We start from the raw sequence: 25,484 nt of genomic DNA, 5'->3' as shown, positions 1-25,484 counted from the left end.
AAAGAATAAAGAGTCGAGCGTGGCTGGGCGTGGTGGTGCACGCTTGTAATCCCAGCATTCAGGAGGCTGAGTCCAGAGGACCGTGGTTCACAGACAGCCTCAGCTATTTAAGCCCTCTGCAACTCAGTGAGACCCGGTTTCAAAATAAAGAATAAAGCCGGGCGTGGTGGCGCACACTTGTAATTCCCGCACTTGGGAGGCAGAGACAGGAGGATCGCGCAGGTTGAAGCCAGCCGTGCTGGCTTAAGAGACCCTGTTTCCAAATAAAAAGTATAAAATAGGTCTGGGAGTGTAGCCTGTAGGTAGAAGGGCTTCCAGGAACCCCAGTACCACACACACAAACACACACACACACACAAAAAAAAAAGAATAAAAAATAGGGCAGGGGTTGTAGCTCAGAGGTCAAATGCCCCTGGGTCCCATCCCCAGACCTGCAAAAAAAAAAAAAAAAAGAGTTGGGCGTGGTGGTGTACTTGGGAGGCTGAGACAGGAGGATCGCACAGGTTCCAAACCAGCCTCACCTACTTAGTGAGGCTCTTAGCAACTTAGTGAGATTCTGTTTCCAAATAAAATATAAAATAGGTCTAGGAGTATAGGCTGGAGGTAGAAAAGCCCCTAGGTTCCACTCACAGTACCACAAAAAAAAAAAAAAAAAGAAAAAAGAAAAAGAAAAGAAAGAATAAAACACCAGGCTGTGGGTGTACCTCGGAGGTAAAATGTCCCTGGGTTCCATCCCCAGTACCACCAAAATAAATAAATAAGGCTGCCGGGCATGGTGGCGCACGCTTGTAATCCCAGCATTTGGGAGGCTGAGACCGGAGGATCGCAGTTCAGACAGCCTCAGCTACTTAGTGAGGTCCTCTGCAACTCAGTGAGATCCGGTTTCAAAATGAAGAATAAAGGCCGGGCGTGGTGGCGCACGCTTGTAATCCCCGGGCTTGGGAGGCAGAGACAGGAGGATTGCGCTGGCTTAGGAGACCGTTTCCAAATAAAAATGTAAAAATAGGTCTGGGAGTGTAGCCCAGAGGTAGAAGGGCTTCCAGGAACCCCAGTACCACCAAAAATAAATAAATAAAAATAAAGAATAAAAAATATAGAGCAGGGGGTGTAGCACGGAGGTCGAATGCCCCTGAGTTCCATCCCCATACCTGCAAAAATAAATAAATAAATAAATTAAATTAAATAGGACTGATATATCTTGGTAGTAGAATGCTCCTGGGTTCAATCCCTACTACACACACACACACACACACACACACACACACACACACACACACACACACGGGTTGGAGGTATAGCTCAGAGGTAGAAGACCTCTGGATTCAATCCCAAGTACCACTAAATAAATAAATAAATAAGCAAGCCAGCCAGCCAGCCCATCAAATGGGCTCCTCCCAAAGCCAGAGACTGAAGAAAGTAGGCCAATTTGGTAGGTCTTTAGAAGGTGGACTAGGGAAGCCTTGGGGATTGATTGGATGGGGTATCTGTCAGAGGGAGATGAATGGCCCCGGGCTGTGTGGCCCGGAGCAGGTGTTTATGGAGTGCAATTTGGTTTAAGTGTGTGGGTCAGGAAGACGGCAGGTGGGGGAAGATAAAAAATTTGTGATCTACTAAATCTGAGGTGTCTCTGGGACACCCAAGTGATGTTTAGAAGTCAGAAGCTTAAAAAAGATCTGGCCTAGAAATACACATTTGAGAATCATTAGCAAATAGATGGTAACAGAAGTGGGTAAAATATAGTGGTAAGAGAAAAGAATCTTGAAAAAAAATCCCAAGGAAGAGTTAAGGAAAGTGCTAAGGGAGGAAAAAAATTGCACCATGCTGAGGACAAGCCAGACATTGGAGGAAAATCTGTGTGTGTGTGTGTGTGTGTGTGTGTGTGTGTGTGTGTGTGTGTGTGTGTGAGAGAGAGAGAGATACTGGGGTCTGAGCCCAGGGGCATTCTACCTCCGAGCTACATCCCCAAACTGCTTTTATTTTATTTTATTTTATTTTTTTGCAGGTCTGGGGATCGAACTCAGGGCATTCGACCTCCGAGCTACACCCCCTGCCCTATTTTTTTTTTTCTTTATTTTGAAACTGGGTCTCACTGAGTTGCAGAGGGCCTCACTAAGTAGCTGAGGCTGTCGGCAAACCGCGATCCTGAACGCAGGGATTACAAGCGTGCGCCACCACGCCCGGCTTTGGTTTTATTTCTTATTTGCAAAGAGGGTTTCCGAGAGCCTCACTAAATTGCTAAAGCTGGTTTCAAACCTGCGATCCTGTTCTCCTCCTGTCTCAGCCTTCCAAATCCTGGGATTATAAACGTGCCCTCCTTTCTACAAAGTCACAGGCCATTCAGTAGAAGGAGTGACAAATGGGACGCACACTGAAGCCGGGCGTGGTGGCGCACACTTGTAATCCCTGTACTTGGGAGGCTGAAACTGGAGGATGGTAGGAGGGGTTTGTGGTCAGCCTCAGCTACTTAGGCCTCCCACAGTTTATTGAGATCCTGTTTCAAAAAAAGAAAGACATAGGGCTTAGGGTGTTTCTCCAGGTAGAATGCCTCTGGGTTCAATCCCAGTACCGAAAAAAAAAAGGGGGGGGGGGAATGAGTACTGGATTCAGCAAAGGCGACCTTGTCGAGTGCAGTTTTAGTGCCTGTGGGGACAGCACCAGATTGCAGTGGATTGCGGCGTGGGTGGGCGGTGAGGGGCCGCAGACAGCTGGCGTGGGCATTTTTTCAAGCTGTTTGGCCAAGAATGGAGAGCTATGGTAACCATTTTTTCCCCCAGTGCCAACAGAAGAGTGAAAGAAAATATAGGGACACAAAAACGAATAATGACCCCTGAGAGGCGTGGGATGGAATCCGCCGCAGAGACGGCAGGATTGTTCTTAAAACGGGAGGGCCGACTTCAGTTTTGACACAGGATGGAAGGAGGAAAAACTCCATCGGAGTGGAAGCTGGATGTTGGGTAGTTCTCGCTTCCTCTGGAGGTTGGAAGACAGGCCCTAGTAGGGAGTTCCTTGAGTGAATAAATGGGCATTTTTTTTCTCAGCTCGCCAACGTGTATAGAGTTACCAGCGGAAGTGGTCGGTGCCCTTGAGTCAAGAGCCAGGTGGGAAGCGAGTTGAGGCGGAAGCTTTACCCTTTAGAGGATGAGGCTGACCAAGAGGAAGCGTGATGTCCCTGCAAACGTGGGACCGGCTGCATTGGGCCCAGGGAACAAGAGTTGTTTTTTTTTTTCTAGAACCTCATGCTGGGGATGTGATTTAGGCTCCCCCGTCCACGTCCAGTAGGTCTGCCCTCCTCAGGCCAGGGCTCACGTCTAAGGCCTCGAGCCTCCTCGCCCTCGCCGAGGACCAGCTGGAAGCCATTTTGATTAGGCTCCACCACCGAAGGAGGACAATACAGCCCCGCCCAGAGCCAGGCGCGTCCCCGCGGAGGGCCGGGTGCGCGTGTCCGCGCCTCTTCCCGCCGGCCTGGCGGGCGCCCGGCCCAGGCGGCGGCGGCGCGGGGCGGGGGGCGGGGGTGGTTATGTAAGCGTTGCGCGCTCCCGCGAGGCGGCAGCCAATCGGAGCCCCGGGCGGCTCGTGCTCGCGCACGCAGGGCGGGGGGAGGGAGCGCACGACGTGCGCGCGCCCTCCGCCTCGTCCACCGCTGCCGCCTCCTTCTCCTGCCGCTCCTGGTGCCGCCTGTGCGCTCGCTCGGCGCGGACCCGGTGCCTCTTTTGTGAAGCGGCAGCTGAGGAGCCTCCGGCGCTCGCCATGGCCGACGAGAAGCCCAAGGTGAGCGCGGCGCCGGCCGGCTCGCCGCGCGGCCGCCGGGGGAGCGAGCGGGCCGGGGTCCGGCCCGAGCCCGCCGCGGGCTCCCCGCGCCCGCCGGGCCCCCCGCCGTGGGGCCGGCCGCGGCTCAGGCCCGGCCGCTGCGCGCCATTTTCCGCCCGCCCGCCCGCCCGCCCGCGCCGAGGAGGCCGGCCGCGCTCCCCGCCCCCGGGCCGGCGCGCGCGCGGGCGGCGGGCGGCGGGCGCGGGCCTGGCGGGGCGGGCTCGGGCCCCGCGCGTGCGGAGGGCGTTGGGCGCGCGGCCGGAATCAATGGGCGCCGGGCGGGCGGGCGGGGAGCGCGGCCGGCCCTCGCCGCCATGTGGCCGGAGAAGTTGCAGGCGGAGGGCTGCGAGCGGGGACTTGGGCGCAACTTCGGGGCGCGCTCGCCGGCCCCGGGAAAGTTGCGGGGAGGCGGCGGCGGCATCGTCCCCGGCGCCCGGGGACCGCGGAGGGAAGTCTGCACCTGACCCCGGAGAAAGAACTCGGGGCCGATCTCATGGTGGAAGGGAGCCCCGGAGGAGTGCCGTGTGCGCGACCCTCGGCGACAAAGGGGAGGGGGAAACGCGCCCCGCGTTGGACAGGAACCGAGCGAACCTGCTGCTGACGGTGTCGGAGCGCCGAGGGATCGCCGGGCTCCGGGGAGATCCGAGTCCCGAGTCGAAGCACTCTCACCGACACATTGGACTTAACTTGGGAGGCTGAGTTTTGGTAACTTTTTAACAAGAGGACGGGAATGAGTTTTGACTTGTAAGCCTTGTGGGCGACCCACCCCGCACGCTGCTTCGGCGATGATACCGAAAGCGCTTTGAAAAGAGAAAGGACACTTGTATCTTTTGGTGGTAAAGATTTGGGCAGGGACAGAAAATAGGACATTTTAGGAAATTCACCTTTCAGAGAACATTGGAATCAACTGAGCGGGAGCCGACTTGTGAATTTTGTTGTCGATGGCGTGTTGCACGTAGGTTTTTCTCTGACAGCAGTCTAGTACTGCTGGATGATGACCCATCCTTCAAATTGATTTCACTGGCTAGAAACATCTGTGTGCTCTTTTGTCATACAGGACGAGAAACCTGTTGATTTCTGGAGGAACTTGGGCTTCTGTCAGTTTTAAAAGTGTTTGTTTTATCACCATTTCCAAGTTATACTTTTATTTTTCTTTCAACAGGAAGGAGTCAAGACTGAGAACAACGATCATATTAATTTGAAGGTGGCGGGGCAGGATGGTTCTGTGGTGCAGTTTAAGATTAAGAGGCATACACCACTTAGTAAACTAATGAAAGCCTATTGTGAACGACAGGTGAGGAATTGATGTGTACTTCCACATAATACATGTGTTTAAAAATTTTTTTTTTGGAGACTGGAAAATACAAGCATAATATTGGTAGAATGAATGTTGACGTATTTTATTATCATGCATTTGGTATATTGATTCCTCATGGAAACCGTTAGGATGGTTTCCTGAGTGTTTATGATTTTAGTACTATGTGCCATGGCGCATGCTTATAATCCTATCAACTTACTGGGCAGGGTGGTGTCCCATCTGTAATCATAGTACTTGGGTGGCTGAGTCAGGAGGATCACACATTCAGGGACAGCCTCTTAAAGTAGTGAGACTCTCATCAATTTAGTGAGATAAGAGCTTAAAAAAATTGAACTAGCTGGGCGTGGTGGCGCACGCTTGTAATCTCTGAGCTTGGGAGGCTGAGACAGGAGGATCTCACGGGTTCGAAGCCAGCCTCAGCTACTTAGTGAGGCTCTCAGCAACTTAGACCCTGTTTCCAAATAAAATATAAAAAAGGTCTGGGAGTGTAGCCCGGAGGTAGAAAGCCTCTGGGTTCCACCCCCAGTACCACCAAAAAAAAAAAAAATTTTTTTGAACTAGGGATGTACTCGAAATGCTCCTGAATATCAATCCTCAGCACCACTAAAATAATAAACAAATAAATATTATCAGCTCTGCAGGTCAAAGCAAGTTCAAGGCCAGCCTGGGCAATACAGTAGGATACTGTCCTGAATTAAATAAATAGGGCAAGGGACATAGCTCAGTGGTAATTTAATCCTGAATACTACCCCTCACTCCAAAAAGCATTCACTCACATACACATATAGTGACAAGATTTGATTAGTTCCCAAGGAAATGTTTATATTTTTGCAGTACTGGAATGGAACCCAGGAGCATTCTACCTTCCTCCTGATTAACCCTCCCAATTACTGGGATTACAAATGTACCACCATTCCTGGCTCCAATTTTATTTCTTGGGAAAAGGGTCTTGCTAGGTTACTGAGAGACTCATTAAATTGCCCAGACTGTCTAGGAGCCTGTGATGCTCCTTTATCAGTCTCCCAAACACTGTGATTACGGGTGTCCACCACTGCATCCAGCACCCAGTACTTTTTTTTTTTTTTTTTTTTTTGTACTGGGGATGGAACCCAGGGGCATTCTGCCTCTGAGCTACACCCCCAGCTCTATTTTTCATTCTTTATTTTGAAACAGTGTCTCACTGAGTTGCACAGGGCATAAGTAGCTGTCCTGAAAGAGATTCTCCTGCCTCAGCCTCCCAAGTACTAGGATTTATAAGTGTGTGCCACCACATCTGGCTCCTCCCACTAATTTTTTTAATTTGGAAAGGTTCTTGCTAACTTGCTGGGGACTGCTAAACTGCAGAGGCTGGGTTTGGATTTGCAATATTCCCATCTCAGCTTCCCAAGTACTAGATTCACAGGCATGTGCTACCACAACCAACTGTGACTTGGGTTTTATTTTGATGGTACTGAGGCTTGAACCCAGGAGCATTCGATATCCTAGGGACACCCTTAACCCTATTCTTTATTTTGAAACAAGTCTCACTACTCTATGGAAGGCCTCCCTAAGTAGCTAAGGTTAGACACAAACCTGTGATCCTCCTGTCTCAGCCTCCCAAATACTGGGATTACAAGCGTGCACCACCACACATGGCCTTTAAACCCTATTTTGAGATGAGAAAAATAAAATAGGGTTGAGATACTGTAGTTCAAAAGTAGAATGCCCTGGGTTCAATCCCTACTACCACAATTAATTTGGTTTCTTTTCTTTTCTTTTTTTTTCCTTGAAGTACTGTACTGGGGTGGAACCCAGGGACATTCTACCCCCAAAATACACCCGAGCCCTATTTTTTAGTCTTTTTATTTTTTGTGAAACAGGGTCTCATTGAGTTGCCAAGGGCCTCACTAAGTAGCTGAGACTGTCCACGAACTGTGATTCTCTAGTCTCAGCCTCTGAATGCTGGTATTATAAGCATGCACCACCATGCCTGGCAACTAATTCAGTGTCTTATGAAGATCTTTTTTTTTTTTTTTTTTTGCAGTGTTAGGGATGGAACCCAGGGGCATTCTGCCTTAGCCCTATATGTAGATATATAGATTTTGTCTTTTTATTTTTTGAAACAAGGCCTCACTGAGTTGTGAAGGGTCTAAGTAGCTTGAGGCTGTCCATGAACCTTGATTTCCCCCCTTCTCTTGGCCTCCCATATGCTGGGATGGTTGTTCTCTCTCCAAATTAGACCTGAAACCCCCACCATTTTTTGTTGTGGTTGTTTGTTTGTTTGTTTGGTGGTACTGGGAATGGAACTCAAGTGCATTCTACCTCTAAGCTATACTCCTAGCCCTTTTTTTTTTTTTTTTTTTTTTTTTTTTTTTTGCGGGTCTGAGGATGGAACCCAGGGGCATTCAACCTCCGAGCTACACTCCCTGTCCTAATTTTTATTCTTTATTTTGAAACAGGCTCTCACTGAGTTGCAAAGGGCCTCACTAAGTAGTAGTAGCTGAAGCTGTCCTTGAACCGCCATCCTCCCATCTCAGCCTCCCAAATGCTGGGATTACAAGCGAGCGCCACCATACTTGGCCAACAAGGATCTTTAGTGTACCCTCATTTGGAGAATTTTGGTGAGATTCCTCTAAGAATTAGTAAACATGCCGAGCATGGTAATGCACACCTGTAGTCCTTGTGCTCGGGAGACTGACACAGATGATCAAAGGTTCAAGACCAGCCTCAGCAATATAGTAAGACTCAGTAACTTAATGAAATCTTGTTTCAAAACAAAACCCAAAAATTGGACTGTGGGTTTAGCTCAGAGGTAGAGTACCTCTTGTTACAATCCTCAGTACCACCACATATACAAAAATGTAAACATGAATCTGGGCGTGGAGGTGGATACTTGTAATCCCAGTACTTGGGGGACTGAGACAGGAGGATCCCAGATTCATGGACTGCCTCAGTTATATAATGAGCACCCTGAAACTTAGTGAGACCTTGTTTCAAAATGAAGAAAAAAAAGGGTTTGGAGTGTAGCTCAGAGGTAGAATGTCCTTGGGTTCCATTCCCGGTACTATAAAAAAATGTAAACATGACTTGTTAATTGTGCTAAAGAATGTATGTACTGGCATCTTTCACATTCAAACACTACTGCCCCTTCTGGTTAGGAGTGATTTAAAATGTAATCTTTTAGAACTTAGTAGCAAAACTTTATGCAAAGTAGAAATTTAGGATTTGATTTGATGGCTTTGAACAATATTGTCTTCATATCTGATTCTTCCATCATTAGAAAACTAGCTTTTACTGGGTGTGGTGGTACTCACCTGTAATCCTAGTATTTGGGAGATTGAGACTTAAGGATCTTGGGTTCAAGGACAGCCTCAGGAAATAATGCACTGATTAACCTAGTGAGATCCTGTTTCGGAATAAAAGTAAAATATGGCTGGGGGTATAGCTCAGAGGTCAAATGCCCCTGGGTTCCATCTGTAGATCTGCAAAAAAAGAAAGCTGGGTTTGTAGTTCAGAGATAAAAATCCCCTGGATCTAATCCCTAATACAAACAAACAAACAACCCCTTGTAGTCATCTATAAAATTGTTGTCTGAATTATCTGCTTCAACTAATGTTGTCTAATATAGTCAGCCTGGGTGTAGTGACCCACGCTTATAATCCCAGTACTTAGGCTGAAACAGGAGAATTCCGGGTTCAAAGTCAGTCAGCCTCAGCAGCAGTTAGGAGATCTTTCACTTGGACCCTGTTTCATGATAAATGAGACAGAGTTTTAAGAGGAAATAAACCCTGGTGATTCATGCCTACAATCCCAATACTTGGGAGGCTGAGACAGGAAGATAACAGGTTCAAGGACTCAAAAATTTAGGCCCTCCACAACTTGGTGATATTGTTTTAAAATAAAGCTGAGTGCATAACTCAGAAATAGTATAATAGGATGGCCTCTGAGTTCAATCCCCCCCCCCTTCTTTTTTTTTTTTTTTTTTTTTGCAGTAGTGGGAATGATGGAACCTAGAGGCATTCTACCTCTGAGCTATACCCCCAGCCCTGTTTTCTATTTTCTTTGAAACTGGGTCTCACTGAGTTGCAAAGGACCTCACTAAGTAGCTGAGGCTGTCTGTGGACCCGGATCTTCCTGTCTCAACCTCCCAAATGCTGGGATTATAAGCATGCGCCCCCACTCCGGCTTCAGTGTCTGTTACTAGCAAATACAGTAGGGCTGAGGAATAGCTTATAGGTCGAATATCCCTGTGTTCAATCCCCAGCATCGCTATGAACACACATGCAAAATTAACTTTTTTTTTTTTCTAATACTAGAGATTGGGCCTGGGAACATTCGTTTTGAAACAGGGTCTTACGAAGTTGCAAGGGTCTCACAAAGTAACTGAGGCTGGCTACCAACCTGTGATCCTCCTATCCCAGTCTCCTGAATACTGAGATTACCTTTTTGTGTGTGTGGGGAGGGTGCTGGGATTGAACCCAGGGACATTCTACCTCCAAGCTGCTCTCTGAACTCAATTTTTTATTTTTTTGGAAACCAGTGGCATTCTACTTTCGATCTACACCTCCAGCCCTATTTTTTATTCTTTATTTTGAAACAAGGCCTCACTAAGTAGCTGAGACTGTCTGCGAACCACATTCTATATCCGAGCTACACCCCCAGCCCAATTTTATTTTTTATTTTAAAACAGGGTCTCACTAAGTAGCTGAGGCTGTTTGCAAACCGTGATCCTCCTGTCTCAGCACTCCTAAGTACTGGGATTACACCACACCCGGCTTAAATTTACCTATTTTTAACTGGGCCTATTTATGTGTTGTTTGTTGTTGTTGTTGTTTTTATTATTATTATTATTATTTTGCAGTACTGGGGATGGAACCCAGGGGCATTCAATTTCTGAGATATACCCTCAGTCCTATTTTTATTTTTTGCTTTGAAACAAGGTCTCACTAGGTTGCAGGGGCCTCACTAAGTAGCTGCAGCTGTCTGGAACAGGATCCTCCCATCTCAGCCCCCCAAGTACTGGGATTACAAGCCTGTGCCACCATACCGGGCTCCCAGCCCTATCTATTTTGAAACAAGATCTCACCTAAGTTGCTGAGGTTGACCATGAACCTGTACTCAGCCTGTCTCAGCAACCCAAGTACTGGGATTACAGATGTACGCTGCCACACCCAGCTCAGCTTTATTGTTATTACGATTATTTACTTATTTTATTTTGTTTTTGCGGGTCTGGGGATGGAAACCAGGGGCAGTTGACCTCCCAGCTACACGCCTTGCCCTGTTTTTTATTCTTTATTTTGAAACAGTTTCACTAAGTTGCAGAGGGCCTCACTAAGTAACAGGCTGTGAACCACAGTCCTCCAGTCTCAGCCTCCCAAATGCTAGGATTGCAAGGGTGTGCCACCATGCCCAGTTTATTTACTTATTTTAGCACTGGAGATTTTACCCAGGGGCCTTCTATCTCTGTGTCCTCCCCCCAGCCATATTTTTTATTATGTATCTTGAAATAGGGTCTCAGTAAATTATGGAGGGCCTCACTAAGTAGCTGAGGCTGGTCAAGATGTTGTAATCCTTGATCCTCCTGTCTCAGTCTCCTAAATACTGGGATTAGAAGCATGTGTCACTATGCCTGGCATATTTTTTATTTTGAAATTGAATCTCAGTAAGTTGTGGAGGGCCTTTCTAAATTGCTGAGACTGTTCTGTCTCAGCCTCCCAAGTACTGGGATTCCAAGTGTGCAAGTGCCACCATTCCTGGCTCTGCTTTTATTTTTTATTTTGAAACAAGGTCTTCTTTGGTTGTTGAGGGACTTACTACATTTTTTAAGATTCCTCAAACCTGCAGGCTTCCTGTCTTAGCCTCCCTAGTACAGGGATTATAGGCATGTTCAACCACATGTATCTTTTATTTATTTATTTTTTAGTTTTATGTGGTACTGGGAACTGAACCTAAATGACATTCTGTTTCTGACCTACATCTCTAGATTTCCAGCCCTATTTTAATTTTTGACAATACTAGGGATGGAATCAGGGGCATTCTATCTCTGAGCTACACCCCCAGCCCTATTTTTCATTCTTTATTTTGAAACGGTCTCACTGAGTTGCAAAGGGTCTTGTTAAGTAGCTGAGGCTGTCCTGCAAACCACGATCCTCCTGTCTCAGCCTCCCGAATGCTGGGATTACAAGCGTGAGCCACCACGCCTGGCTTTAGTTTACCAAATCTTAGAGACACATTTATTTTGGACATGATCTCTTGCTAATCTGTAGAGGAGGGTTTAAAGAACTTGCATTATTGATAAGGAAAAGCATAAAAAGCAGGAGTTGGATTGTCTGATTAAGCAGAGTTACAGGAGATCTGTTACTATAAGTGACTGAATTGGAATATTTTATGTTGGGGCTTTAAAAATTTTCAGTGTAGTTGAGTCATGTCATGTACATTTTAATGCTCCAAAATGTAGGTGGCGATAAAGGAATTCAGTGTACTTATGTTCTCTAATTCTGGCCCTGCTTTTTTTCTCTCTTCTTCTGAATGGCCACACCATTGACCTTACCAGTGGATGTAGTGAAGGAAGGATCCAGCATACAGAAGGTGCTTAGTATTTTGTTGAAACAAGGAGTCTGTCTTAATGAAGTGTTTGCAAATATAAAATACTTAGCAGTTAATGGCTTGGTATTTGTTGCTTAGTGTAATCATAAGTTAAATTCTAGTGTCATTATAAGCAATGAATTAAAGTTTTCAATGTCATGTTCTTGGTTAGGGATTATTTGTATTTTTTTAAGCAAGACTAGGCATAGTCTGGAAATGATACGAAATATTTGACTTGACTAGGATTTTAATTGAAAGAAATAGGAATCTTATTAGTATATTTAAACACAAAATTAGTGACTCCTTGTTACACATTGGAATATAGATTTGCAAGTGGTTGATTATTTTGTTTCAATATAAACTTCAGTCCAGGGAATTTTCAGTTTCTCTTTTGTATCAATTTTCTTTTTCTTTTTTTTTTTTTTTAAATTTGTACTGGGGATTGAATCCAGGGGGATTCCGCCTACGAGCTACACCCCTAGCCCGCTTTAATATTTTGTTTAGAAACTGTCTCACTAGGTTGCTTAGTCAGTTGCTGAGACTTGTGATCCTCCTGTCTCAGCCTCCCACATACTAGGAATACAAGCTTGCACCACCACACCCAACTTAGTATCAGTTACTATTCAGTGGAGTTGATGTAGCAATAAACTTGTAATAACTTTGTAATTTGAACTTTAAATTACAAAGTTATTACAAGTTTATTGCTACATCAAATTTAAAGTCAAAGGATTGACTTTAAATTTGTCCACAACACACCTCCAAAGATATATATAGTGTGTGGGGGGGTACTGGGATTTGAACCCAGAGACCAAGCTACACCCCCAGCCCTATTTTTTGTTTTTTATTTGGAAGCGGTCTCTAGGTTGATGAGAGTCTCAGTACTTGCTGAGACTGTCCTCAAACCTGTGATCCTCCTTTCTCAGTATTCTAAGTGTTGAGATTGCCCCAGCTTCCAGAGGTATTTTATTTTCTTCAATTGGCTCACATCGCCATCATTGCCAACAGCTTTGCTTTCCCTCGTACCCCTTTCTCAGGTACGTTATACTTCATTAGTGAAACACTGGAATTAGTTTTGTAGAAGGTACATGCTTAGGCTCATTTTGTGGTCCTGGGGATGGAACCCGGAGGCATTCTGTCTCCCAGCGGCACCACAGCCCTATTTTTTTATTCTTTATTTTTTAGTAAGGGTCTCACTAATTAGCTGAAGCTGGCTTCAGACCTGCACTGTCCTGTCTCAGCCTCCCAAATTTTGGGATTACAAGCATGTACCACCATGCCCGGCCCTTTTTTGTGTGTGTGGGGGGGGTACTGGGGGTGAAACCCAGGGGATTTATACCTCTGGACTATACTCCCAGACCCATTTTTATATTTTATTTGGAAACAGTCTCACTTTTTTATGCAGTAATGGAGATTGAACTCAGGGGGCATTCTACCTCTGAGTGACATCCTCAACCCTAGTTTTTATTTTTTTATTTTGAAACAGGGTCTCACTGAGTTGCAAAGGGCCTCACTAAGTAGCTGAGGCTGTCCGTGAACCACAATCCTCCTGTCTCAGCCTCCTGAATGCTGGGATTATAAGCGTGTGCCACCACCTTTATTCTTTCATTTGAAACAGGGACTCACTAAGTTGCAGGGGCCTTATTAAGTAACTGAAGCTAGCTGCAAATCCACAATCCTCCTATTTCAGCCTCCCAAAATACTGGGAGAACATGCATATGGGACCATACCCATCTTAATTTTTATTTTTTAATTTATTTTGGGGGGTACTGAGGATGGTACCCAGGGGCGTTCTACTTTCAAGGTACACCCCCGGTCCTGTTTTTTATTCTTTATTTGGAGACAGGGCCTCCATAAGCAGCTGGTGCTGGCTGCAAACCTCTGATCCCCTTGTCTCAGTCTCCTAAGTACTGGGATCACAAGCATGTGTCACTAAGCCCAGCTTAATTTTGATTTTTAAATTTTATTTTTATATTTATTTATTTATTTTTATGATACTAGGGATGGAACCCAGGGGCCTTCTACCTTCAGGCTACACTCCCAGACCTATTTTATATTTTATTTGGGAACAGGGTCTCTTAAGCCAGCAGAGGGTGGCTTTGAACCTGGGCAATCCTTCTGTCTCAGCCTCCCAAGTGCGGGGATTACAAGCGTGCACCACCACACTCGGCTTGATTTTTAAATTGAAAAGATCAGATGTATTGGTATGCGCTTGTAATCCTAGCTTTTGGGAGGCTGAGAGGAGGATCACCCGTTCATGGACAATCTCAGCTACTTAGTGAGACCCTGTTTCAAAATAAATAATAAAAAATAGGTCTGGGGGTGTAGCTTGGAGGTAGAAAGCCCCGGGTTCCATCTCCGTACCACAAATAAATAAGTAAAATTGGGCTGCAAGTATAGCTCATAGGTACACTGCCCCTGGGTTCAGTTCTCAGTACCACTGAAAATAAAAAGCCTTAGTAGTTTAGTGAGACTCTCATTGTTTTTTTGTTTTGTTTTTAGCAGTACTGGGGATGGAACCCAGGTGCATTCTAATTCTGAGCTACACACCCAGTCCTATTATTTTTTTATTTTTTATTTTTTGTGGTATTGGGGTTCCTGGAAGCCCTTCTGCCTCCAGGCTACACTTCCCAGACCTATTTTATGTTTTTTTATTTGGAAACAGGGTCTCTTAAGCCAGCGAGGCCGGCTCCGAACCAACGCGATCCTCCTGTCTCTGCCTCCTAAGCACAGGGATTACAAGTGTGCGCCACCACGCCCGAGTTGCACAGGACCTCACTAAGTAGCTGAGACTGCCTGTAAACCACCATCCTCCTGTCTTTCCAAATGTTGGGGTTACAAGCATGCACCACCATGCCAGCCTTTTGTAGAACTTTATTTGGGGGGGGTCCTGGGAATGGAACCCAGGGGTATTCTACCTCTGGGCTATACCATAGCCCTATTTATTTTTGTGGTACTGGGGGTGGAACCCCAGGGCTTTTCTACCTCTGGGCTATACTCCCAGACCTATTTTATACTTTATTAGGAAACAGGGTCTCACTAAGTAGCTGAGGCTGGCTTTGAACCCACAGGCACTGGAATTACAAGTGTGCACCACCACACCCAGCACTTACTCTTTATTTTTAAGCAGGGCCTCATTGTGCTGGAAAGGGCCTCACTAAGTGGAGTCTCTGTGCAAACTGCGGTCCTCCTGTCTCAGCCTCTCAGATGCTGGGATTACAAACGTGCACCGCTCTTTTGTAGAACTTTTGATGTGCATTTGCTACTCATGATTGTCTTTTACTGGCACATGCCTTTAATCCAAGTTCCTGGTAGCCAGCCTCTGAAACCTAGTAAGTCCTTATTTCAAAATTTAAAGAATTAAGCTGGACGTGGTGGTGCACGCTTATAGTAACAGTATTTAGGAGGCTGACTGGGAGGATTGCGCAGGTTCGGAGCCAGACTCAGCTACTTAGTGAGGAGGCTCTTAGCAACTTAGTGAGATCCTGTTTCCAAATAAAATATGAAGTAGGATGGGGATGTGGCCCGTAGGTAAAAAAAAAAGGCCCCTGGGTTTCATTTCTGGTAGCACTAAAAAAAACATTTAAAAGAATTAGCTGGGCATGGTGGCGCATGTTTGTAATCCCAGTACTTGGGAGGTTGAGACAGGAGGATTGCAAGTTTCCAGGCAGCCTCAGGTACTTAGTGAGGCCCTCCTCAACTTAGTGAAACCATTTCAAAAATAATAAAAAAATAATCTGGGTGTAGTGGCACATGATGTAATCCCAGTATTTGGGAGGCCAAGACAGGAGGATCAGGCCAACTTCAGCTACTTAGTGAGGCCCTTTGCAACTCTGTGATAACCTGTTTCAAAATGAATGGGCTGGGGAGGCTGACACAGGAGGATTGATGTGCAAGGACAGCCTCAGCTAATACTTAGGCCCTTTGCAACTCAGTGAGACACTGTTTCAAAATAAAGAATAAAAAATAGCGCTGATAGCCTGTGGTGGCAGGGTTGTAATCCCTGGGTTTGGGAGGTGGAGACAGGAGGATCACATAGGTTCGAAGCCAGCCTCGCTGGTTTAAGAGAGCCTGTTTTCACATAAAAATATAAAATAGGCCTGGGAATGTATCCTGAAGGAGAAGGGTTCCATCCCCGGTACCACAAAAAAAAAAAAAAGGGCTGAGTGGGGCGTGGTGGTGCATACTTGTACTCCCAGCATTCCGGAGGCTGAGACCAGAGGATCACAGTTCATGGTTAGCCTCAGCTGAGGCCCTTTGTAACTCAGTGAGACCATGTTTCAAAATAAAAATAGGGCAGGGAGTGTAGTTCAGGGGTCAAATGCCCCTGGGTTTCATCTCCAAACCTGTAAAAAACTAAAAATAATAAAAAATAGGGCTGGGAGTGTAGCTTAGAGGTAGAATGCCCCTGTGTTTCATCCCCAGCACAAATAAATAAATAAGTAAATAAATAAATAATAGGGCTGGGGATGTAGCTCAGAGGTGGAACGCCCCTGGGTTGGATCCCTAGTAACACGCGTACACCAACCAGAAAAACTGAAGCTCAGCGGTGCAGTGCCCTTGGGTTCATTCCCCAGTTACACATACCCACAAACCTTTGTACTGACTGTAGAAAATTCATTTAAATGCAATGTCTGTCTCATACTGTGTTCAAGTTTAGAATAGCTTAGAATAGCTGTCCTCTCTTGCCGGGCGTGGTGGCGCATGCTTGTAAACCCAGCATTTGAGAGGCTGAGACCAGAGGATCACGGTTCGCGGACAGCCTCAGCTACTTAGTGAGACACACCGTAACTTAGTGAGACCCTGTTTTGAAATAAAGAATAAAAAATAGGACAGAGGATGTAGCTCGGAGGTCGAATGTCCCTGGGTTTCATCCCTAGACCCGCAAAAAAAAAAAAAAGAATAGCTGTCCTCTTAAAAAAGCAGTAAAGCCGGAGCTGGATGTGGTGACGCATGGTTATAATCTCAGTACTGAAGAGGCTGGGACAGGATTACACATTCAAGGCTCACCTCAGCATCTTCATGAGACCCTTAGCAACCTAGCAAGACTGTGTCTCCAAATAACAGCAAAGTAGGGCTGGGGTTGTAGGTCAGAGGTAGAATGCCCCGGGTTCCCTAGCCTCAAAAAAGTCAAAACAGGGAGAATCCTGTGGTCTAGGGTCACCTCAGATCTTTTTACCCACAGATAAATTTTAACATTTTTTATTTAGGTGTCTTTTTAACATTCATGGTTTAATGTGCACATAGCTTTGTCTAAATGGAGTTTTCTTTACATGCTGCTTATTGCTTTTATAATTTCTTCTTCAGGGTTTGTCAATGAGGCAGATCAGATTCCGATTTGATGGGCAGCCAATCAATGAAACAGACACACCTGCACAGGTAAAAGTCTAATTAGAAAAAATTGTGTTTTGAATTTGTATGTGTGAAACTAGGGATCAAATGTGGCATGGTCAACCTGGGCACTCACTGTTGAAAGAGGGGAAAGGGAAAGTGGAGGGGAGGGTGCTAAGCACCGGGTGAATGTATGCATTTTCAATTATATCCACATAAAGAAACTAGGAAACTAGGGATCAAATCCATGGGGGCATCTACCTGCATGCCACATAGCCCCAAGCCCTTATTTGTTTTTTGTTTTGTTTTGTTTTTTGGGTGGTACTGGGGTTCCTGGAAGCCCTTCTACTTCCGGGCTACACTCCCAGACCTTTTTTTTTTTTTTTTTTTTTTTTTTTGAAACAGGGTCTCAAGCCAGCAAGGCTGGCTCCGAACCAGTGCCATCCTCCTGTCTCAGCCTCCCAAGTGCGGGGATTACAAGCACGCGCCACCATGCCCGGCTCCAAGCCCTTATTTGTGACACTGGTGCTTGTTGAACTTAGGAATTCTACCTTTGAGCTACACCCCCAGCCTAATTTTATTTCTTATTTGGAAGGAAGGTCTTGCTAGGTTGATGAGTTTCATTGTTGCTGAGGCTGTATATAACCTGTGATCCTCTGGTCTTAGCCTCTTAAGTGCAAAGATTACAAGCACGCATTACCAGGCCCGGCTATTCTTTATTTTGAAACATGGTCTTAACTAAGAAGCTTAGATTGGCCAGGAACTTGCAATCCTGTCTCGGCTTCCTAAGTACTGGGTTACAAGGCTGCAGTACCGGGAATGGAACCCAGGTCTCAGCCTCCCAAATACTGGGATTACAAGCGTGTGCCACCACGCCCAGCTTAAATGTCTTATAACAGAAAACATTTTGCAGTATTGGGTATTGAATGCAGAGGCGTTCTACCTATGAGCTACATTCCCAGCTCTATATTTTTTGTGAGTTTCACCGGGCCTCACTAAGTGAGGCTGTCCTCAAACCTGAGATGCTATCTCAGCTTCGCAAGTACTAGGATTGCAAGTGTTTGCCACCAGGCCCAGATTCCTTTGTACTTTTTTCTGTTTCATTTTTCTCTTTTTTTTTTGTGTGTGTGTGGGGGGGTACTGGAGGTGTAACCCAGGGGCTTTTCTACCTCCGGGCTATACTCCCAGATCTTTTTATACTTTACTTGGAAACAGGGTCTCCCTAAGTTGTTGAGAGCTTCACTAAGTAGCTGAGGCTGGCTTTGAACCTAAGCGGTCCTCCTCAGCCTCCCAAGCGGGGGATTACAACCATGCATCACCACGCCTTTGTCTTTATTGTGAAACCAGGGTCTCACTGAGCTGCAAGAGGGCCTCACTGAGGCTGAGGCTGTTGGCGAACAGCAATCCTCCTGCCTCCTCTCAGCCTCCCAAATGCTGGGATTACAAGCATGTGCCACCACACCCAGCTTTCCTTTGTACTTTAGAATTTCAGTTTTATGGTGTAATGGAGATTAGAAAGGGATAATAAATGCTGCCCGAGTGAAGATGACACATCCAGGTGTTGTTTTGTTGATAATCTTCAAAAACTTGAAACTTTTGAGTAGTAATGTAAGGGAAAGTACTTTAAAGAAATTTTGGAAGCCCGGCGTGGTGGTACAAGTTTGTAATCCCAGCATTCAGGAGGCTGAAACCTGGAGGATTGCGGTTCACAGACAGCTTCAGCTACTTAGTGGGGCCCTCTGCAACTCAGTGAGACCCGGTTTCAAAATAAAGAATAAAAAATAGGGTGGGGGTATAGCTCAGAGGTCAAATGCCCCTGAGTTCCATCCCCAGACCTGCAAAAAAAAGAAAATTTGGAGTCTCTTTGCAGCAATCATATTTTGTAGCCACCAGGAGGTGCTATATTGTTTTGATAAATAGGAGAGAGATGGTCCTGCTGTGTGTGTGTGTGTGTGTGTGTGTGTGTGTGTGTGTGTGTGTGTGTGTGTAAGTAATTGGGGGTTGAAACCAAGGGCATTCTACCTCCTAGCAACAACCCGACCCTTTTTTTTTTTTTTTTTTTTCTTTATTTTGAAACAGGGTCTCACTAAGTTGTGAAGATCATCAATAAGTAGCTAAGGGCCACAAACTTGCATGGGCCACCACGTCTGGATTTTTATTTATTTTTTTGTGGTGCTGGGGATTGAACCCAGGGGTATTCTACCTCTGAAGTAGTCCCCCCCCCCCTTTTTTTTTTTTTTTCCTTTTCTTTTGTGGTCCTGGGGATGGAACCCAGAGTCCTCCACCTCTTGGCTATGCCCCCAACCTATTTATTTTGAAACAGGGTCTCACTAAACTGCTGAGAGCCTTACTAAATAGCTGACACTGGCTTCAAAACTGTGTGATCCTCCTGTCTCAGCCTTCCTAGTACTGGGATTACAAGCGTGCGCCACCATACCAGCTCTTCTTTTTTTTAATTTTTAATTTTTTTATTTCTTATTTTTTTTTGGTGGTACTGGGGTTCCTGGAAGCCCTTCTATCTCCGGGCTACACTCTCAGACCTATTTTTACATTTTTATTTGGAAACGGTCTCCTAAGCCAGCACGTGCGGCTGGCGATCCTCCTGTCTCTGCCTCCCAAGCATGGGGATTACAAACGTGCGCCACCACGCCCGGCTCTTTTTTTTTTTTAAACAAGGTCTCAGTTGAACCAAGTTGCAGAGGGCCTTAAGTTGCTGAGGCTGGCCATGAACCTGTGGTCTTTTTGTCTCAGTCTCACAAATAGGGGGATTAATAAGCCTGGGCTGGGCCAGGCGTGGTGGGGCATGCTTATAATCCCCGCGCTTGGGAGGTGGAGATGGGAGGATCACGCAGATTCGAAGCCAGCCTTGCTTACTTAAGAGACCCTGTTTCTAAATTTAAAAAATATAAAAATAGGTTTGGGAGTGTAGCACAGAAGTAGAAGGGTTTCCAAGAACCCCAGTACCACCCAAAAAAAAGAAAAAAGAAAAAGCCTAGGCCACCACACCGGGATTTATTTATTTGCAGTATTGGGGATTGAAGCCAGGGGCATTGTGCCTCTAAGCTATACCCCCAACTCTGTTTTTTATTATTATTATTACTTATTTTGAAACAGGGTCTCACTAAAGTTGTGGAAGGCCTAAGTAGCTGAGGCTGGCTGCAAACTTGTGGTCCTCCTCCCAAGTCCTGGATTACAAGCATGCGCCACCATGCTTGGCTGGTCGTGTGTGTGTGTGTGTGTGTGTGTGTGTGTGTGTGTGTGTGTGTGTGTGTGTGTGTGCGTGCGTGTTGGTGTGTTGCTGGGGGCAGAACCCAGGGGCTTTCTACATATGGGCTATACTCCCAGATCTGTTGTATACTTTTTATTTGGAAACAGGGTCTCACTAAGTTTCTGAGAGCCTCGCTAAGTAGCTGAGGCTGGCTTTGAACCTGTGCGATCCTCCTGTCTCAGCCTCCCAAGAGCAGGGATTACAAGTGTGTGCCACCACGCCCAGCTTGGTTCTATTTTTTAAGGCATTTAAAGTTTCACTATAAGTCTGTGTGGTAATATACACTTATTCCCAGTACTTGGGAGGCTAAGACAGGAGGGACATAGGTTCTACAAAGCCAGCTGTTTCACCATAAAAGTTGAGTGTGGTGTAGCATGCCTGTAATCCCAGTACTTGAGACACTGAGACAGGATCACAAGTTCAAGGACAGTCTCAGAAATAACACTCAGCTAGGCGTGGTGGTGCAGGCTTGTAATCCCAGCATTTGAGAGGCTGAGACAGGAGGATCCGGGTTCACAGACAGCCTCAGCTACTTAGTGAGGCCCTTTGCAACTCAGTGAGATCCTGTTTAAAAGTAAAGAAAAAAAAAATAGACCTGTGGGGTGTAGCTTAGAGGTAGAATGCCCCTGGATTCCATTCCCAGTACCGCATAAAAAAGAGGGTGATATAATTCCCCCTAGGTTCAATCACTAGAGCCATCTTTTTTGTTTTTAACGTAGCTCTATATAAGCTGAGCATGGTGGCACACAGGGTGGGGGTATAGCTAAGAGGTATCATGCCCCTGGGTTCAGCCGGGCATGGTGGTGCATGCTTGTAATCCCTGCGCTTGGGAGGCTGAGACAGGAGGATCACGCAGGTTCGAAGCCAGCCTCAGCTGGCTTAAAAGACCCTGTTTCCAAATAAAATATAAAATAGGTCTGGGAGTGTAGCCCAGAGGTAAAGGCCCCTGGGTTCCATCCCCAGTACCACCAAAAAAAAAAAGAATGCCCCTGGGTTCCAACTCCACTGCAAAAAAAATAAATAATAAAAAATAAAAGAGTGGTATAGTTCAGAGGTAAAATAACTGGGTTCATTCCCCAGTACCACACACATAATAAACCGGGCATGGTAGTGCATACCTGCAGTCTTAGCACTTGGAAGGAAAAGACATGAAGATCACAGGTTTCAAGTCAGTCTTAGAAATTAGTTTATTTTGCAGAAATAAATTACAGTTACAGAGGACCTCACTAAGTAGTTGAGGCTGTCCGTGAACTGCAATTCTCCTCTCTTAGCCTCCGAAATGCTGGGATTACAAGCGTGTGCCACCACGCTCGGTTTAGCTTTTTTTTTTAATTTTTTGTGGTACTGGGGGTGGAACCCAGGGGAATTTACCTTTAAGCTATATCACTAGCCCTATTTTTTATTCTTTATTTATTTTTTGGTGGTGGTACTAGGGGTGGAACCCAGAGGCTTTCTACCTCCGGGCTACACTCCCAGACCCTTTTTTTTTATATATTTTATTTGGAAACAGGGTCTCACTAAGTTGCTGAGAGCCTCACTAAGTAGCTGAGGCTGGCTTTGAACCCGTGCGATCCTCCTGTCTCAGCTTCCCAAGCGCAGGGATTACAAGTGTGCACCACCACGCCCGGCTTTATTCTTTATTTTAAACAGGGTCTCACTGAGTTGCAAAAAGTTTCACTAACTAGTAGCTGAGGCTGGCCACTAACCGTGATCCTCTTGTCTTAGCCTCCCAAAAGCTGGGGTTATTAAAAGCGTTCACCATCACGCCTGGCTGCTTTTTAATTTTAAAATTAAGTTTTCTATAACTAATTAAAAAAGGAAGCCACAGTGCCAGGCATGGTGTTGCACCTCTGTAATCCCAGTACTTGGGAAGCAGCATGGCAAGTTAGAGGACTCTGATCAACCTAGTGAGACCCTGTTTCAAAATAAATATAAAATGGGGCTAGGAGTATGCCTCGGAGGTCAAATCCCCTGGGTTCCATCCCCATTACCACCAAAGAAATCAAAAAAGGAAGCCAAGTTGAGCATGGTGGCACACATTTGTAATTCCAGTACATAGGAGGCTGAAACAGATCGAAGGTTTGGGTACAGCTTCAGCAACTTAGTGAGGTCTTCCACAACTTAGACCCTATTTCAAAATAAAAATTATCTAGGCATGGTGGTGCACACTTGTAATCCCAGCATTTGGGAAGCTGAGACAGGAGGATCTGAGTTTGTGGCCAGCCTCAGCTACTTAGTGAGGACCTTGGCAATTCAGTGAGACGCTGTTTCAAAAAAAAAAAAAAAAGCCGGGCGTGGTGGCGCACACTTAAAATCCCCATGCTTGGGAGGTAGAGACAGGAGGACTGTGCAGGTTTGAAGCCAGCCTTGCTGGTTTAAGAGACCCTGTTTCCAAGTAAAATATAAAAAATAGGTCTGGGAGTTGAGCCCAGAGGTAGAAGGGTTCCATCCCTGGTACCATCAAAAAATTAAAAGGCCTGGGAGTGTAGAATGCTCCTGATCAGTCCCCAGTACTCCCCAGTACTGGAAACAAAAAAAAGTAGTGCTGGAGATGTAGCTCAGAAGTAGAGTGCCCTTGAGTTCAATCCCCAGTGCCACCACAAAAAAAGGAAGCCCAATAAAAAATTACTTAGACCAGCCAGGCGTGGTGGCGCACGCTTGTAATCCCAGCATTCAGGAGGCTGAGACAGGAGGATTGCGGTTCGCGGACAGCCTTAGCATAGTGAGGCTCTTTGCAACTCAGTGAGACCCTGTTTCAACTCGGAGGTCAAATGCCTCTGGGTTCCAGCCCAGACACACACACACACACAAAATTAAACCATGTTTGCTAATGAAGCTGTGTCTCTGCCTCCCAACCGCAGGGATAACAAGCGTGCACCGCCACACCCGGCTGCCAGTACCATTTTTAAGATATATTTAAATTTGGCCATGCATCCTGGCACATGCTTATAATTCCAGTTCTTGGGAGGCTGAGACTGGAGGATCACGGTTCATAGACAGCCTCAGCTACTTAATGAAGCCCTTTGCAACTCTGTGAGACCCTGTTTCATAAATAAAGAATAAAAAATAGGGCTGAGGGTATAGCTCAGAGGTATGCCGCAAGAAAAGAAAAAAATCAGGCTGGGGCTGTAGCTTGGATGTATCTAAAAAACTAAATGTTCATGTAATCGGTGGACTTAATTTTTTTTCCTTTTCTCCCAGTTGGAAATGGAGGATGAAGATACAATTGATGTGTTCCAGCAGCAGACAGGAGGTGTCTACTAAAAAGGGAACCTGCCATTTTACTCCAGAACTCTGTTCTTACAGACCAAGAATACATTCGCAATTAGAAAACTGCAATTCGGTTCCACCTCATCCTGACTACTACAGTATAGTTTTCTCTATTCTTTCATTTTCCCCTTCCCCATTCCTTTATTGTACATAAAGTAACTGGTGTATGTGCACAAGCATATTGCTTTTCTTTTTTTAAACTAAATGGCCAATGATATGTTTTGATTGACATCAAATGGAGATGGGATGGGGAAAAATACTGGTTCTGTGAAAATATCCCCTTTCTCCATTAGTGGCATGCTCATTCAGCTCTTATCTTTATATTCCAGTAAGTTATTTTGCTCTCATTGTTTTAACAAAAAAAAAGAAAAACCAACAACATAAAAATCCTTGCATACCTTGTTTGATTGGAGAATTTTAATGTTTTTCATTTATCATTGTAAAACCAAGGACAATTTTATAACTTTTTTGTACGTAGCTGTTACATGTAGGGCGATCTGTCTCTAAGTAGGGGTAAATTACTCTTAAAGAATCCTAGATAGTTTTCCCTTCAAGTCAAGCGTCTTGTTGTTTAAATAAACTTCTTGTTTAAAATGAGCTGTTTTCTTTATTCTGAGGAATATTAAAAAGAAAATTGAAGTTTAGGGAAAAAAAATATGATTAGTCCTCCTAGAATTTTATCTTTTGGGTAACCACTACTTCAGACTCAGGCAGTAACTGCACTGTGTGCGTATGTGTTACTAGGGATTGAGTCCAGGGTTATTCTGCCTTTAGCATCCATTTTGTGGATGAGGAAGCCAAGTTCCAGAACAATTTCATATAGCTAGATGTTAGTGAAACTGGGACTTTACCTGTATTATGGTGTATGCCTTTACTCCCCAATATCCTGGGGGCTGAGAAAGAGTGTTGCAATATGGAGGTCAGCTGAGTGAGACCCTGTCTCACAATTAGAAGGGCTGGGGATGTTGCTTCATTCCTTAGTACTGTAAAAACAAGCTGGGACTTGAGATTTTTTCCTGATCTTCTTTCTTGGTTTTCCCATTGCTTTGTGTTTGGTACTGGGGATGGAACCCCTGGGCTTTCTACCTCTGGGCTGCACTCACAGACCTATTTTATATTTCATTTGGAAAAAGGGCCTCACTAATGCTGTGAAGGATGACTTCAAACCTCTGATCCTAGCCAGGCGTGGTGGCGCACTTGTGATCCCAGCATTCGGGAGGCTGAGACCTGGAGGATCGCGGTTCGCGGACAGTCTCAGCTACTTAGTGAGGCCCTCTGCAACTCAGTGAGACCCGGTTTCAAAATAAAGAATAAAACGTAGGGCAAGGGGTGTAGCTCAGAGGTCAAATGCCCCTGGGTTCCATCCCCAGACCCGCAAAAAAAAAAAAAACCTCTGATCCTATCAGTCTCAAAAGTATTGGGAATGATTACAAGTGTGTACCCACTATGGTTTTCCCATTGTTGACTGTCCATAAATAAGGTCTTTTTAGCTGGGCATGGTGGTGCATGCTTGTTACCTCAGCATTCGGGAGGCTGAGACTGGTGGTTCGTGGACTCCTAGCTAATTAGTGAGGCCCTTTGCAACTCAGACCCCATTTTAAAATAATGAAAAATAGGGCTGCTGGTGTCACGCAGAGGTAGAAACATTGGGGGTGTCACTCAGAGGTAGAATGTCCCTGGGTTCCATCCTCAGTACAGCCAAAAAAAAAAAAAAAAAAAAAGCTTTTGGGTCAAGTCCCTATCTCTTTTGTTTTTTGCAGTACTGGGGATGGAACCCATGGGCATTCCGCCTTCAAGCTACACACCAACCCTCTTTTTTTTTTTTTTTTTTTTTTGTGTGTGTGTGGGTCTGGGGATGGAACCCAGGGGCATTCTGCCTCTGAGCTACACCCCCTGCCCTATTTTTTATTCTTTATTTTGAAACTGGGT

At 45.5% G+C, this 25,484-nt stretch overlaps 1 protein-coding gene across 2 annotated transcripts; it reads left to right on the top strand.

Moving 5' to 3' along the window:
* Nucleotides 1-3,747: 3,747 nt before the first annotated feature.
* Nucleotides 3,748-23,549, top strand: SUMO2 (small ubiquitin like modifier 2; the record flags this gene model as incomplete). 2 transcript variants are annotated; one of them, XM_080713648.1, is made up of 4 exons in its annotated part: nucleotides 3,748-3,768; nucleotides 4,970-5,101; nucleotides 16,994-17,065; nucleotides 23,487-23,549. In XM_080713648.1, the coding sequence occupies 4 exons, from the start codon at nucleotides 3,748-3,750 to the stop codon at nucleotides 23,547-23,549; spliced, it is 288 nt and encodes a 95-aa protein (XP_080569774.1). The 2 variants fall into 2 exon arrangements, with proteins under 2 accessions (XP_080569774.1, XP_080569775.1); XM_080713649.1 differs by lacking the exon at nucleotides 16,994-17,065.
* Between the last annotated feature and the right edge of the window lie 1,935 nt (nucleotides 23,550-25,484).

This window comes from Muscardinus avellanarius (assembly GCF_963383645.1).
Source record: "Muscardinus avellanarius genome assembly, chromosome: 16".
Taxonomy (NCBI): Eukaryota; Metazoa; Chordata; class Mammalia; order Rodentia; family Gliridae; genus Muscardinus; species Muscardinus avellanarius.
Note: the sequence above shows the minus strand (reverse complement) of the source record. Positions and strands in the feature narration are given on the sequence as shown.